The sequence below is a fragment of the Scomber japonicus genome, chromosome 7 (genome assembly GCF_027409825.1).
Source record: "Scomber japonicus isolate fScoJap1 chromosome 7, fScoJap1.pri, whole genome shotgun sequence".
Taxonomy (NCBI): domain Eukaryota; kingdom Metazoa; phylum Chordata; class Actinopteri; order Scombriformes; family Scombridae; genus Scomber; species Scomber japonicus.
In genome coordinates this window covers 25,707,188-25,722,942 of record NC_070584.1, presented here as the reverse complement: position 1 = coordinate 25,722,942, position 15,755 = coordinate 25,707,188, and the positions used below count along the sequence as shown (strand labels likewise).

The window sequence follows — 15,755 nt, the reverse complement described above, 5'->3', positions numbered from 1 at the left end:
CATTGCACTCAGGTCTAAACTTTATATGCCCTTGGCCTTTCCTGCTGAGTACAGTCTTGACCTCCTATTTATATCTCTCAGGCCATTATTTGCCCTTTGACTTTCTCTGGTGAAACAGTAGAGCAGGTTAACTAAATGTCACATGGCATGTGAGATGTATTTAATGTCCTGAGCCCCTGTCTGCTCTTCCTTTCCCAACAGAGGGTAAGTAACACCAGAGTGTTCAGGGCTGTTGAGCTTCAGTGTTCGGCGGGTCAATTTGAATATTGTGAGACTTTCAGTTCTGTATTTTAATTTAAAATTTATTATGTAACTTTTTATAAATAACTTTCTTAACTTTGCTGTAGATTTGTTTTGTAATTTTTAATTCCTTTAATGGGTTGAAAGTCAGGTTTAAAACTGAATATAAAATGTGTCTGTATATCAAGAATGGTAGAAAAGGGAATAGGAGAATATAATTGAGGCAGAGTAAAACTTCATTCTACTCTATATTTTTCCTGCTCTTAAGAACATTGAGAGGCACAATATACGAATAAGAAATCCCTCCCTCGGCCACAAACAAACACACACACAAACACACGCCCAACTGTTTGTGATGACAGGTCTGACGTTCATCTTTGTTCTGCTCACGATGATCAAACACACTGTGATGCAACAGGCAAACATGCAGTGGCCTGAATTCGACTGTTTCACAACATTCCCCCTGTGATATTCACTGATCACTGAAGAAGAATTGTGTATTCCAACCTCTTTCTGTGAGTATTTTTGTAAGGATAAAGTTAAATTTAAATAATTTAAACATGGGATGATTGCACCATTAGTGATCTTATTCACTTTTTGTTCATATGTTTCCACCTGTTGTAAAGGTTTGGACCACAAACCTTGCAGTCATTGACTTGTGTACATGGAATGTGACCTCCAAGGTACAAAAGTCTGCTCAAGCATGGGAAACTTTGAAGCTTCATTAAACCTTTTCATATTTAGAAGATCCAGTTTTTTCACCTACATGTCTATAGACGTAGGTTAGACTGCAGTATCAGTTAACCCTGATGATTATAAGAGTGGTGCCATGCTCAAGGCAACTTCAGCAGGGAAGTTGTATGCTGCCACAGTGTGAATGTGGGAGATATATAAAACATATGCTTGCAACGCTGCATTTCTGTGTTGGCATTCCAGTCAACTCCATTCTATGGAGTGGCCATAGATGCAATATTCATTCAAATGATGTCTGCAGGGCTAAAGTCAGTATCTATAATTATCTCTCTCCCCTCAATTAATGCCACTTCTCTACTATCAATATACTGATATTGATTATGAAGTATATTAGCTACAAAATAAAGGCAACAAATCTCACAAACAGAAAAATAACTGAAGAAATTTACCATTAAAAAAGGCTGTACTTGTGCATTTGCAATCCCACTTGTAATAACTTTTTACAAGTGGGAATTTGCAGCAGGGTTGGATTTGACCCACTGGCTGCTATTTGCCTGCCACTGTCTTATCTTATCTCTGTATATGCTATCTATAAATACTGCAAACAAGTTATTTATTTGTTATGTAACACCCAAGAATGACTTAACCATTAAGGGAAACTAGAATATACGTTGTTTTTTTTGAAGAAAATGCATGGATGAATGGCAGCTGCCACTACAGTCTGCTGCTCTAGCAAGGTGGGTTTACAAATCCAAGTTACCTTTACTACTGTATGTAATCTGACTACTTGCTATGTAATCATTTTTTCTGCCTGGAGACATGAAAATTGGCATGATTTTCATTGAACACATTTTTGTTAGTTGTTGTCTTTCTCACTAACCTGGGGCATCCTTCCACAGGGCCCAGTGGAGCATGCTCATGTGATTCTGCTTTCAGGCTTTTCTGTGAGAAAGAAAAAAGGATATGGTGATGTTAGAGGTTATGGGTTGTACATGCAATTTAAGGATTGGCAGGATTGTCCAATATGGTTAATACATGAGGAAGAATCTTAAAGAATAGAGCTTAGATTTAAAGCTAGGGTAAGCAATTTATTTTAGAAGCATTTTTTTGTTATATTTCTTGAAATTCTCGTTACATACTAGCAATCAATGAATCAAATGCTCTGACAATGAAAAGGAACATCTGGAATCTGTTCCTGTCCAAGCCATGTAATTAGTGTGTAATTCGGTCTGCATGAAATGATTGGATGGCCAACTTGCCTATAAAGTGTGTGCAAATGCCCATGCTTGTCTCGTGGGAGGGGCTTAGGACAGAGAGGAGAGGGGGAAGAGCTGCAGGAGGTGGGCTGTGATATATTCTCCAGATGACTGCCTATCCCACCTTTAATAAAATGATATATACCATTAAAAGAGCTTATTTTTTTGGATGTGATCAGATGGCATTGTACCAAATCATTATCATGACAGAAGTAAGGGCATATTGCACAACTCACATTGATTGGAAATATAATGCATTTTACCTGCACTACTAAGCCAAGCAAAAAGAACCCACCTTATAATTTGCTGGATGAGGGTGGGTGAAAAATATTTCTCTACTGTCCACGCAGATTTGTGCCAACTCAACTGTTGTATAGAGCTTCTGCCAGCTGCTCTCCTCTCTCTTTCTCTCCCCTCATTTAGTGACCCACTAATGTTCTGTTCATTTTCTCTTATGAATAGATAATGGACAAAAATCGAGGTTCCTCATGTGCATGTAATACAATTAAGACCTTTTCAAACAATGTCAAATAGAGGGAGCAGAGAGATTTCAGTCAGTCTCTTCAGTGAGAAGGCAAAGACAGTATTTGTGACCTCTCCATTTTTTTTTAATAAAACCTTCACATGGAATTTTCTCACTGCCATCTGGAACAACAATCACGGAGACCCTATACCCCTAAAAAAATGCAAGGATTTTGGGTTTAAAATACAACTGTCAAAAGAGGAAACAAGAAAGACCAATGAAAAATCAAACATTACAGCACACTGGCAACTCTGGCTTTATTGAGAAAAAAAATTACCTGTGAGGAAGCTTTTCCAGAGTGTCGAGGAAGGTGATAAGAGAAAGGCTCAAAGACTTGTTGAATGACTAAGATGTTTTATTCTAAGATGGTTTATATCTCCAAAAAATTGAAAGCTGAAAGCAAATCAATCTTACCTTAACACAGCAACACTGACATCCTCTTTCTTTTCTTCTTGTTCTCAAACCACCAACAACGCGCCCCTTAAATAAGCCCTCCAATCTATCAGGGAACAAACATATTTTTAGCAGGCGTGTCCTATCCCTCACACCAGCGACAAAGTCACTTGTATCACTTAACATTGTTTACACACACACACATCAACCACAGTATAGTCCTTACTATAAATACATAACCAAACATTTAACTGATGAAAATGAATACCCCCATACTTGGTCTAACCCATGACATCGCTGGTCATATCAGTAAGAGATTAAAAGTAAGTAGTTCAGTGCTTCCATGAATGGGTAAAGAGAACTGGAAACAATGTTGAAGACGGGGCCCCATTCATTCCTATAAAAGCTTCTCAGTGGCATATAAAGCCAAAACATGTTCTTCCTCTTCCACATAGCTTCCACATCATTAGGCCCATGGAGGAAGCACACTAGTGACTTCAGCAAGTCATCTAACGATCTAATTGTGCATCTCTTCTAGACTTTTAAAATGACCAAACCATTTACAGATGTCCCTTTGACAATGTAAGTCTATGGGGAAAAGTTTTTGGGCCCAATAGCATCACATGATGGAGTAGTAGCCTACACAGTTTGGCCACTGTTCCTGGGGGCCTGGTGCCTCCCCCTTTTGTCTCCTGAAACTATGGTGGGTATACTAATTGAAAACCCAAGTTAATCTTTTAGTTTAATATCTATTTTGAAGACCAAATAAATTAAATTGCTCACAACTTCAAAGTAGGGCTGCAACTAGGATTATTATTTATTGTTTAATTAATTAATTGTTTAGTTCAGCAATGGCGAAACTGATACAGGCCATTCTGAATCATTTTGACTGCATTGGAAGTGATTTCATACACAGTTGCCTACCTGGATGCCAGCAAATGGCCCTATGGCCATCAAAGTTGCTGTGTGTGTCAATGGGGGTGTGGGTTAGGGTTAGCTAGGAGGAAGTGGTTGGTTAGGGTTAGGGATACAGGAAAAAGGGTCTCTTTCTGCAGGTGCTTGGAGTTCTCCACTGGCGTCCTAGAAGGCCTCCACTGGGGTCCTGGGGGGGAGCCCGAGTGCCTCCCACTTGGATCCTGGAAGGTCCTTGATGCACAGTTCAGGTTATGAATAAGGTAAGACGGGAAAGGCTCCAAAAATACATAAGATATCACAACACAGAACACAACTTTGAATACTGAGGGATTGCTGAACGTTTTAAAGGTTGAACAGCATCTGCCAATGTATGTCCAAGTACGTGAGTTTCAAAGTTACAAAAAATGTTCAACTCTCCAACTGAGGTGGAACTTTCCTCCCTCCTGCCATTATACATTTATTAGGTATTTTTTTTGCACATTTGTAAAAACACATGTGTGGGTGAGGTAGAAACCTACTATGGGATATCTTATAAACCTCACCTATAAGAGAATGTAAAAAAAAAAAATCAATAAATAGGTTTGCTTTTAAAAATATATAACATACACATATTGTGCATTAAAATAAAACAAAACAACAAACATTATAAGTAAAAAAAAACAATAAATAAATAGACCATTAGATATATAAATAAGTAAATAAATAAATTGTTATAAATGAATTTGTTATACACTACCCAAGAATGAATGAATACTTGTTAGATATCAAAACCCAGATATGTTGAGAGTGGGAGGAAATCCTCCATGGGCTCCACTTGCCCTTTAAACCGGGAGGGCGGGGCTATGATTGGGGGGAGTTGTCCCGGTGTGTACGTGTGGCTGCTCTGCTGCTGCAGTCGCGTCCAGCCGTCCGACACTGCGGATCACACGGGGCTGTCTAAAAGGTGTCTTACTGGGGGTCAAAAAAATGGTGAACGCAACTACTGTTAAGACCAAGCCGTACACGGACCAGAAACCCGGCACCAGCGGCCTGAGGAAGAGGGTCACCGTGTTTCAGCAGAACCAGCACTATGCCGAAAACTTCATCCAGAGCATAATCGCTGTCATCGAGCCCGACAAGAGGGCTGCTGCCACCGTAGTGGTGGGAGGAGATGGGAGGTTTTTCATGAAAGATGCCATTCAGTTGATCGTCCAGATTGCTGCAGGCAACGGGGTCAGTAGCATATTAGACTTACTGTCCGGTATGTGTGTGTTTGGTTAGCTGACTCTAGCTAAGTAAACACACTACTTCTGGTTAGCACGTAGGCTAACACTGAGCTAGCTGTCAAGTTCAGACTTCAGTGCAGCTTTTAGAGTGCTTTATGTCATATTGTGAGTTAGTCAGCTACCAGGAGAGATAGTGTCACCTTTTAATAACAGAAATAACAGGTTGTTTGATAAAAATAATATGCCATGTAGCTGTAATAGTCAATTATGTGGTTGTTAGCCATATTCAAAGGTTTTGCAAAGGATTCAAACACATTCAGTCAAGTTTCAACACTGTAAACATTGTCATTAATACAGCCCCCCCCCCCATTCATTATGAAGGGATGGCATTCCTGCTTATGCCTGTCAAGCTTTGTAATTATACATTTTCATCAGTCTTTCATTAAGATTGTGCAGTCCTCATAAGGTCCAGTGTAGATAGTTAAACCCCCTACTTTGTGTTTAAATGGCAGGTGTCATTCAGCACCCGTGGTAATGTTTGCTGCACCTTTCTCTCGTGCCAGGCTGACCGCGGTGATCTTTTGGATAAAGTGCATGTGGAGCACTCGCATGTCAAACCTTTACCTTTGACATTTGCACACTTGACACAGCTTCTTTGCTTCAGCGCAGGAGATTCAAACCTTTTTTTTTGGGGTGGATTGCAAAAACATTTCACATAGTTTTGTATTGCATCATTTTTTGCAAGTTCATACAAATGAGGAAGAATAGTGTGTCATTGTAAAGAAATCATTTAACCCTGTGTTGTTTCATAATGTGGTCGGATGCCACTGGCTGACTTCACTGTGATGCTGCTGAAACGATTTTAGGCAAGCAGGGGGCGTGACGTGATGTGCAACGTGCAGCCAGTCACGTTGCTCTGCATATGTCCCAGTGAACAGTACATAAAGTACATAAGCGTTCATCAACGTTTTCAAGCATTAAAACCTCCCTATGATCTATAGCTGTGATATGTACAATTGCAAGCATAAAGCAGTCTCAAAACACTTGGGCTAGGAAACATGGTTACTGTCTCCTCTATGACCTCTCTCTCTCTCTCTCTGTCTCTGTCTCTCTCTCTCTCTCTCTCTCTCTCTCTCTAGTCTGTCTTTGTTATAGCTGCAGGAAAAGCCACCATCTGTGACTGCAGGTTACATCAGTGATCACAGTAGTTTGAAGCTGCACAAAGAAGACAAATGTGGGCTAGTTTTTGTAATTTCCATTGCCCCACTGCCTCAGTTAGGAAATACAGCAGTGTAGAGGAACAGAAATCATTGCCAAAGGTGCATAGACAAAAGGGGCACTGCTGCCAGTATGTGTACACAAAGCAAACCATTGAATGTTTAAATAGATTAGAGTTCCTGGACTGAGACCATGACATGATTTTAAAAATAGAGTCATCTGCAAGCTACACATATGATACTGTTACGTAACCTTTCTGGTAGTGTACTGTGTGCCACATAGTAAACTACAGTATAACACCTCAGAGTAGCACTGTGTATATTATTAGATTATGAAGCTTTGGCACTATCTTTTAAGATTGCATTAAAATATGTAATTGTTTATTAACACCATAGAAAATAATGAAACAGTTATTGAAAGTATACAGTAGATACAATGTATTAATATCTCAATCATAAGTTGCTCTCTGATTCTGACAGACCGTCATAATTACTGCAACTGAGACAGAATATAATAATGATATACTTTTTATCATCAATCTGAAGCTATGCCCATTGAAAAGAAATGGGACAGACTTACTAGACATGTTCAGTTCAGGATTAATTATGTTTCTATCTTTGGGAAAAAGAAATGTCAGCTCAGTAATGGAAATCAAACAGCACAGAGCTTTAATCAAATACAGTAATCTTTAAATAACGTTAAACAGTACGCTTACAGTTGTTAGATATTCCTGTCCTTAAATAATGAATAATTAAATGAAATTAAAATGTCATGGTCTCAGTCCAGGAACTCTAGTCTAACATTCAATGGTATATTGTTCTACCTCTAACTCTTTGTTGTTCTCATGTTGCATTATCCATGTATGCATTAATGCCCAATTGTGGTCTAACTATAAGAAAAAGAGTATGCAGAGGCTCAAGGTAGCATACAGTGATGCAATGAGGCTGCTACTCTGTGTTCCTAGTTGGCATAGTGCCAGTCAATTGTTTGTGCCCACTAGAATGCCAACCTGTGAGGAACTCTTTAGACAGTTGATGTTTAGTTTTATGCGTCGCCTGGACAAGACAGCATTGGTGCAATAGCTTGTATATCTTATAATATGCATATTTTTTGTATTCTTATTGTATCTCTCTTTTTACAATTTTTACTGTATGTTGTGTTATATGGACCTGTGTCTGCAATAAAGTGTATTATTATATTAATCTGTACACTACTTCCTGCAGATTGGACATCTTGTGATTGGTCAGAATGGCATCATGTCCACCCCAGCAGTCTCCTGTGTGATCCGCAAGATTAAGGCAGTGGGGGGGATCATCCTCACAGCCAGCCACAACCCTGGTGGCCCCAATGGAGATTTTGGTATCAAGTACAACATCTCCAGTGGAGGTGAGTGAAACCTCTGCTTTCTAGTAAGATTAGTTTGACCCCAACCTTGCTGATCTGCAAGCAACATGAATGTGCATGAGTTTATTTGAAGAAGGCTGTTCTGTTTTTTTGGCAGATCATTTTTTTTGCAATTTGCCCAGTATATTGTATATTTGTATATTGTCTATTAGTCCTAACCATCCCATTTATCTTTACTTTGTCCCCAGGCCCTGCTCCAGAGGGCATCACAAACAAAATTTATGATGTTAGCAAAAGCCTGCAGGAGTACCACATCTGCCCCGATCTGAAAGTGGATCTGTCCAAGATCGGCAAGCAGTCCTTTGAAGTGAATTCTAAGCCCTTCACAGGTACAGTAGCACAGATACTTGAATGCAGTTCAGAAAATGAATACCTGTAGCCTGCAATGTGATGACAAATTAAGGTTTTTGTTAATAACTGGACATCTGGACATTTTAAATGAATAAAAGCACTTCTAAAATCTAATTGTTAAAGGTAGTTTGCAATCTAATGTATTTATCTTGACATCTACTGCTATATTAATTGTGCTGTATGTCCTTTTTGTTTGTCTCAGTGGAGATTGTGGACTCTGTTACGGCCTACGCTGAGATGCTGAGGGAAATCTTTGATTTTGCTGCCCTGAAGGAGCTTCTCTCAGGAGCCCATCATATTAAAGTCCGCCTGGATGCTATGCACGGAGGTAGGAAACAGCACGGCACAGGCTTACACTTTTCTGACAGGTAAAAAAAATAACCTCCAGAACTGGTTGAGGATCCAGAGTGTCAACAGTGGAAACTTGCTGCATAGAAAAAGTTAATAGCTTTGTATGTAGCCTTCCACAGCATGCCACCCATTGTGTATGTAAGACATTCACTTTTGTCAAAGTTGAGTGTAATATAGCATATTTTTAGAGCATCACAATGTAAAGGAGTTCCATAGTTTATCCTTTAGTACTGAACAAGATTATGGATGCTGTTTTATTTAAATCTGTAGTAAGTGTAATGGCCCCTTTTAACGACTCACTCTCTCCCTCCAGTGGTTGGTCCTTATGTGAAGAAGATCGTCTGTGAAGAGCTGGGTTCTCCTGCCGACTCAGCCGTCAACTGTGTCCCCAAAGAAGACTTTGGAGGTCACCATCCTGACCCCAACCTGACCTACGCTGCAGACCTGGTCAAAGCCATGAAAGGAGGAGAATATGACTTTGGAGCTGCCTTTGATGGTGATGGTGTAAGTTCACCTTTCTTTCTGGGAAGATTATTTTACAGCTGAATAATCAAACACAGGGTGAGAGCGAAGTGGGTAATTTGGTTTAGAGTTTGAACTGATCTTGAATCTATGATGTCAGCTCCCACAAATTTGACTGACTCGGGTTTATTAAGATTGTAATTTGAAGTCTCTCTATTTAATTGACCAATAACCAAAATAACAGGCCTGGCTCTCTGGGTGAGACTCAAATGAACTCATTTTGGCACAGCATTTAATGAGGACAGTGAATGTTTCGAGTTAGCTGTATTTGTCTAGCTTTTCCACTCTGAAATATTTGTTATGTTTAATGAAAGAACAGACGAAATTTAAAACTCATAATGAGACCCAAAACATATTTGTACAAAATAGTGTTTGTTTTGGAAATTGAAATACTTTTGAGGACAATTTCATGTAGGGATTAAGTATCTTAAAAAAAAAACTGTCCTGCTGCAATTTAGCTCACTTTACAGTCTTTCATCACAGCTCAGGAACCTAATTCTTACAGGTCACAAATCCTGTTTATTATGTGTAGTTGTTGATCCCTGTCTGTGTGTGCCCCTTGTTTTACTCCTCTGCAGGACCGTAACATGGTGCTGGGTAAACACGGATTTTTCGTGAACCCCTCCGACTCAGTGGCTGTCATCGCTGCCAACATTAAGAGCATCCCATACTTCCAGAAGACCGGTGTGAAGGGACTGGCTCGCAGTATGCCCACAAGTGGAGCCTTAGACAAGTAAAAACTCCAAAATAACTAATCCAATGTTTTTACTTCCTGGATAAACCAAAGTGGAGAAGCTATGAACACCATTTTATTCTAATGCTGTTGTTTGTGTGTGCCAATCTATTCTAGTGTGGCTAAAGCTCTGAATATGCAGCTGTATGAGACTCCAACTGGCTGGAAGTTCTTTGGGAATCTGATGGATGCTGGCAAACTCTCACTGTGTGGAGAGGAGAGTTTCGGCACTGGTGAGTGAAAGATGTAATATTTAATACCACAGAACTCCAGTAAGAGAAAACAGTGCCCCTTATGCACTCATTTGTCCCCTCTCTTCCCTCTCCTTTTTCTTTGCTTACTAACCAGGCTCAGACCACATCCGTGAGAAGGACGGTCTGTGGGCAGTGCTTGCATGGCTGTCAATCTTAGCCCACAGGAAACAGAGTGTGGAAGATATCATGAAGGATCACTGGCAGAAGTTTGGCAGAAACTTCTTCACCAGGTCAGCAATACTCCATGTAGAACTGTTTTGAGCTCCAAAAGATTATTTCAGGTTGCCAGGCTGCTAATTGTTTGTCCCATGATATGGTGTTGGTGTGTTGAAACAGTCATAAGAACACCTCCTGCAATGATACAGGGATGTTGGTTGGTCAAATGGCAATACTCTAGCACCTTCCAGTGGCAATTACAAGAACTGCAATACACAAGTGTATTTATATAGCAGTATTACAAATACCTTTCTACTGTAGAAGTTGCATGTTTTATGTCATCACTGAGACCAAATCAACATATTCATTGTGCAAAAAAAGGGAAAAAATAATGTAACTTGACGATATATTCAAAGCTGTGATTTCCTATCCTTAAATGAAAGCAGATTACAAATTTGCATCAATCTATATGAACAGGTATGACTATGAGGAGGTTGAATCAGATGCTGCCAACAAGATGATCAAGCATCTGGAGACAATAATGTTCGACCCAGCCTTCAAAGGAAAGAAGTTGTCTTCAGGTGATAAAACCTATGAGGTGGCTATCGCTGACAACTTTGCTTACACAGACCCTGTGGACGCAAGTGTGTCCAAAAACCAGGTAAGGAATCTGCTCATCAGTTTTCTGTCTATCATTATCTTAATATTTTGAAATGATACCGCCCTGTTTAAAATGGTATAATATCAGTTATATTTCAATTAGTTTATATTAGTTATACATTATTATACATTGCTCCACATGTTTTCCTGTTAATGTACATTTCCATTCATCCTTTTTTTTCATCCTTCTTTCTGCCTCTCCCAGGGCCTGAGGATCATCTTCTCTGATGGTTCTAGGATTATTTTCCGTCTCAGCGGTACTGGCAGTGCAGGAGCAACCATCAGGCTCTACATTGACAGCTACGAGAAGGACCCCCAAAAGATTTACCAGGACCCACAGGTCAGGACTATCCCAGGCAGCTAGATCCAGTGAAACCAAGACTAGACAATGAAGTCATAAGATGAGAATCCATGGGACCAACAGCAGTACAGTTTTTTCTGTTCTCATGAATAGTTTCATATGTGAAAAATTGCAGAAAAGAAAAGAAATAATAAAGAAGTTAATACAGTTTGTCACCCCGTCATCTGCCTAGGTGGTAGCAGTCAAAGGTTAGCTCCCACAGGGCCCAAAACCCTTCAGGCTAGGTGGAATGATCTGCAATCTGCAACTGCAGCCAGCATGCATTGGGTGGAGCTCTCTAGAAACGAGTTCCAGAGCCCGTATTCAACATAGGACATTATGAAGGTGTTTGGCCAAGTCTTGAGTTATGGCAGCTTATCAGGGCCAGTGTGAAGAGAGGGAACCATAGCACATGGGAAAAATAAAGAGCCTGAGTTCCAACTAGACACTTCATAAAGTAGTTTTGACTGGTGTGGACAGGGAGGTGATGTAGTACAAGAAAGCAAGACAAGACAGAAAAAAAGAGAATAAAAGACTTCAAGGCCTTTTTCCTCTTCGAGGCTCACTCGTCATGAATGAGTATATAAGCAGAAACATATTGCCTCAGACACTTAATCTGATAGATGGATGACTAGTGGGTTAATGGTTCAGTTAGCTGACTTTGTGTAGTTTTGATTTACGTGTCCAAAAGGTGACCTTGATGTATGAGCAGATTTTGAATGAAAAAGGAAACACTTCATAACAAGCACTTAATATTTCTGCCGAAATTGGTTGTGAATCCAGTATGTTGTGCTTCTTACTGATTCATCATACTGTTTTATGCAAATTATGGTAATTGCACTTGGTCCCTTAGTTTATTCTGTTTTAGTCTGGCAGATCTGTGTTTGGGCCACTGAAGTTGATGTGATTTAAAATTCAACATTTTGGTGATGCTTATATCTAGAGTGATTTTTAAATTGCAATGCAGCAGTGCTGTAAAATTCACTTATAGCCCAGTAAGTCATTAGCACTGCTGTCAGTGATTATTAATTGATTATTCCTAATTGTTTAGGAAGCTGTATTGCAAAAGAATGCTATCACTCAGTCCTCTTGTCTTATAGCAAGTATTAAATCATGTTTTTGTTTAAAAAAAACTGTCAGATAGAAAAATGTCTTTCAATCAAATCAGTTAACGCTTGTATCCTTGTTGTGTAACAGGGAAAGTGTTGTCATTTGTTTAAGTATAGACAAATAGACTTCTCAAAAAAATGAAAATTATGTTGACTCATTAATCTTTTCAAGCATTCCTCATAATTCTCGAAAAGAAAACATTTTAACAGTGTTACTCTTGATTAAATAGTTTGGCATCTCTGTAACCGGTATGAGAAAATGCTTGTACTGGAGGATGTGTGAGAGCAGCGTGATCTGTGAACAGGAAGTCATATGTTTTGTGTGTGTGTTATCTCTTTGTGCAGGTTATGCTGGCTCCCCTGGTAGACATCGCTCTTAAGGTCTCTCAGCTCAAAGAGAACACTGGACGCACTGCACCCACTGTGATCACATGATTCCTCTGCCACACTGCCTCCACTCACCCTCAGCAACTGGATACCTCCGCTGTCTCGGGAGTGAAGTTTCCCTTGAATGCTGTCTTTGCTTCAGTTCTTTGCCCTCCTAAAAACAAAGCTGAATGAAACACTGACACTGAAAATACAGCTTGACTAGTAAGAAAATACACAAGAAGCACTTGATTTATCTGTCACTGACAGTTATCCACTGCCATTGTCTGGTATTGACTTTAAATGCAAGGAAGAAAGTCATAAATCATTTATCATGGTACTTTTAAAGTGACCTGCCTTACATACAGACATTGTCACATTTGTGAAAAAAGATTAGGCATTTGCAATTTAACGACTGTCTAATATCAAAACTGTCTTGATATTTTTAAGAAGAAATTGAGTGTGCCTCGTGTAATTTCTGGAGCCATATTCAACTGTGTCATCGTCCAGATTTGTTCTGCAACTATACCTTTTTAAATTAAAAAAAATAACTGAACTGACTATAAATCAGCAATTTGGGGCAACTTCACCCGTCTCTCTCCACTTGTCCCCTGCTGACATGGTGCCTTCCCCTCCCTCTGTTATCCAAAACCACCAAAATAGCCTCTGTGAACCTGAATCATGAAACCACAGTTCAAATCTTGAGAACTAACACATCCACCATGAATAAAAGAAGCTTAAAAAAGAAACACTGTGGTCATGTTTTCAGATCTAACATTGTCGTTTTTCTCCTCAACATTTAATGCAGATGTCCGTCATAGACACAAATTAAATCACAATGTTCACAGGTATTTTTCGATGCCGTACTTTTGCTTCAAGAAACCAGGGTGGCTGACCAAGTGTTCAAGCCAACAATAATTGCCTTAGCAGACCTGGCTTTAGAAACCTGAGCATTCACAAGAGAGACTAAAACAAGAGTGTGTGGGGTAGTATTAATGATAGCTTCTTTTCAACCAGGAAATTATTCTAGATAAACGAAAAAATTCTGTCCCACAGTGAGTGAGCCAAGTTGTAGGACAAGCTTCCAGGAGAATAAAGTGTTTTGAAAGGGTCAACTTCTGTCCAAAGACATTCTTGAGGCAAGCAGAGAAGCACAAACTGATAAATTGTCTCCCTCCCCCACAAGTCTTTGTGTGTAATGAGATAGTCAGTGTAATCCTGATTAACAATTAGTTATAAGATGTCAGGAGGTCAGGGTATCCCATAGACCATATCGTAAGACAAACAGGCAAGAGTTGAAACAGATTTGGATTTTGGAAATGCTTTGAAGTGTTATTTTTCACAAGGGGAATGAGTGAATGATGTTTGAAGCAGCTTGGGTCTATTTGAGACTACACAGGTATTGGATTGGTGTCAACTTTTTCCTCTCACTGCTCCCATATCTGGAGGTAAATTGGCTACAATTTACTTAATAGGAGCGAGGGTGGAAATGCTTGGTGTTTCTCTGTGAACACGAAAGGGAAAATTGGCCTCAATCACAAATCGCACATTTTCCACCAATTTCTGTCAGGCATGTCAATGTCATACATACTGACCAACACATTCAGCTGTACCTGTTAGCACTAATCCCCCAACCCCCAAACCAACCCCCCCACAAATAATAAAAAAAAATACAAAAAACACATGGTAAATAGTTAAAGTTCCTGAGCTGGAACTAATTGGTCAATCAAGTTGTATTTTCTCACAGATATTCAAAGAGTTTGATGTATGACGGCATTATGATATAGCTGACTATTACTGCTGTTTTACATTTCCTGTGATTTTTACTGACACAAGCTTTGAGGCACACATTTCAAACGGCGGTGTTGATGATTAAGAGCTAGATCAGAATAAATGTTTCCAATCCTTTATCTGTGTTTACATTACAATTGAGGATATGGCTTTTCAGGCCTATTGCCAGCCTTCAGAGGTACAGTCTGTGGCATTTGGGATGTTATAACTGCCCTAAACAGTTCCTCTCTATTCCCTTAGGCGTCACAACAACAGGGTGGAAATTTTTTCATGCTGCATTGTTCAGACCCTGTCAGCCTGACATAGTGCAATGCATAATGTGTTCCTCTTGTTCAGCTGGTAATGGCTTACAGGCTGTATTTGGATTGGCTGTCATTACATCAGGTAATCACTATAAGGCTTACATTAAGCTGGTCTGGTCCTTAGCTATTAGATGTCCAAATGGCTTTCTCTGGAGCTGGCATGGAGCCGTGTGTTTTTAGAGCAGCCGATTTCAATGCTCTCCCTCAAGAAGAGGGTAACGCGGTGGACAAAGACATTATTCTCAAGGTCCTCAAATAAGGCCTAAAGAAAGCATATGCTGTGATTTTGCAGTCAGTCAGGTTTTTACCCTTCTGTTTCTTGTGTGAGCCTCTTTTCTTATGCACATATTCTATGTCAAGTGATGCACCTGACCATTAAATAATCTTAACATAGTCTATCTCTTCTGAAACTATATTTCGTCATCACTTGAAAACCCAACTGACCAATATATTTTACATAGTTTTATCATGGTGCTGCAAATAAAGATAGTGAACCATGTTTGAAGGCATACAACATTGCTCTCTAGGAAGTTATGTTGGTTGTCATGGCCAGATTAATCTTTAAGATGAGCTGTTTGTTCCTCTCTCTTTCTGTGTCTTGCACCCCGGGTCGGAATATTTCAAGACTTCAGATATAACAGTAATTGATTAAATACACATTTTATTCAGGTATATGTGTACCATGCCATTGTCGCCAAGTGCTTCCTCATGTGGGAATGTTGGGTCTCTTTAAAATTAAACCTGACGAGTACAGTTTAGACCTGATCCATGTGTAAAGTGCCTTGAGATGACTTTCGCTGTGATTTGGGGCTATGTAAATAAGATTGATCGAATGATACCATGTAAGAACAGTATCAGTTGAAATGTCTTAAAACTACATATTGATACAGGACCCATCTGGAGACCCTTATCATGTTGATGTTAAGTGGTGCATATCCCAAACAAAGTTACAATTCACCAAGTTAATTTAAAT

At 39.5% G+C, this 15,755-nt stretch overlaps 1 protein-coding gene across 1 annotated transcript; it reads left to right on the top strand.

Moving 5' to 3' along the window:
• The first annotated feature begins 4,912 nt into the window (after positions 1-4,912).
• On the top strand, positions 4,913-13,438 carry pgm1 (phosphoglucomutase 1). The gene is made up of 11 exons (XM_053322236.1): positions 4,913-5,232; positions 7,667-7,829; positions 8,036-8,176; positions 8,401-8,526; positions 8,863-9,053; positions 9,650-9,804; positions 9,922-10,037; positions 10,153-10,288; positions 10,692-10,875; positions 11,080-11,214; positions 12,669-13,438. The coding sequence occupies exons 1-11, from the start codon at positions 4,987-4,989 to the stop codon at positions 12,756-12,758; spliced, it is 1,683 nt and encodes a 560-aa protein (XP_053178211.1). The 5' UTR covers positions 4,913-4,986; the 3' UTR covers positions 12,759-13,438.
• The last annotated feature ends 2,317 nt before the right edge of the window (positions 13,439-15,755 follow it).

Coding starts and splice junctions, on each gene's coding strand:
- pgm1 (XM_053322236.1), top strand. CDS start 4,987: ATGGTGAACGCAACTACTGTTAAGACCAAGCCGTACACGGACCAGAAA. Junction 7,830..8,035: donor GTACAACATCTCCAGTGGAG/GTGAGTGAAACC, acceptor CTTTGTCCCCAG/GCCCTGCTCCAGAGGGCATC. Junction 10,038..10,152: donor AGAGGAGAGTTTCGGCACTG/GTGAGTGAAAGA, acceptor CTTACTAACCAG/GCTCAGACCACATCCGTGAG.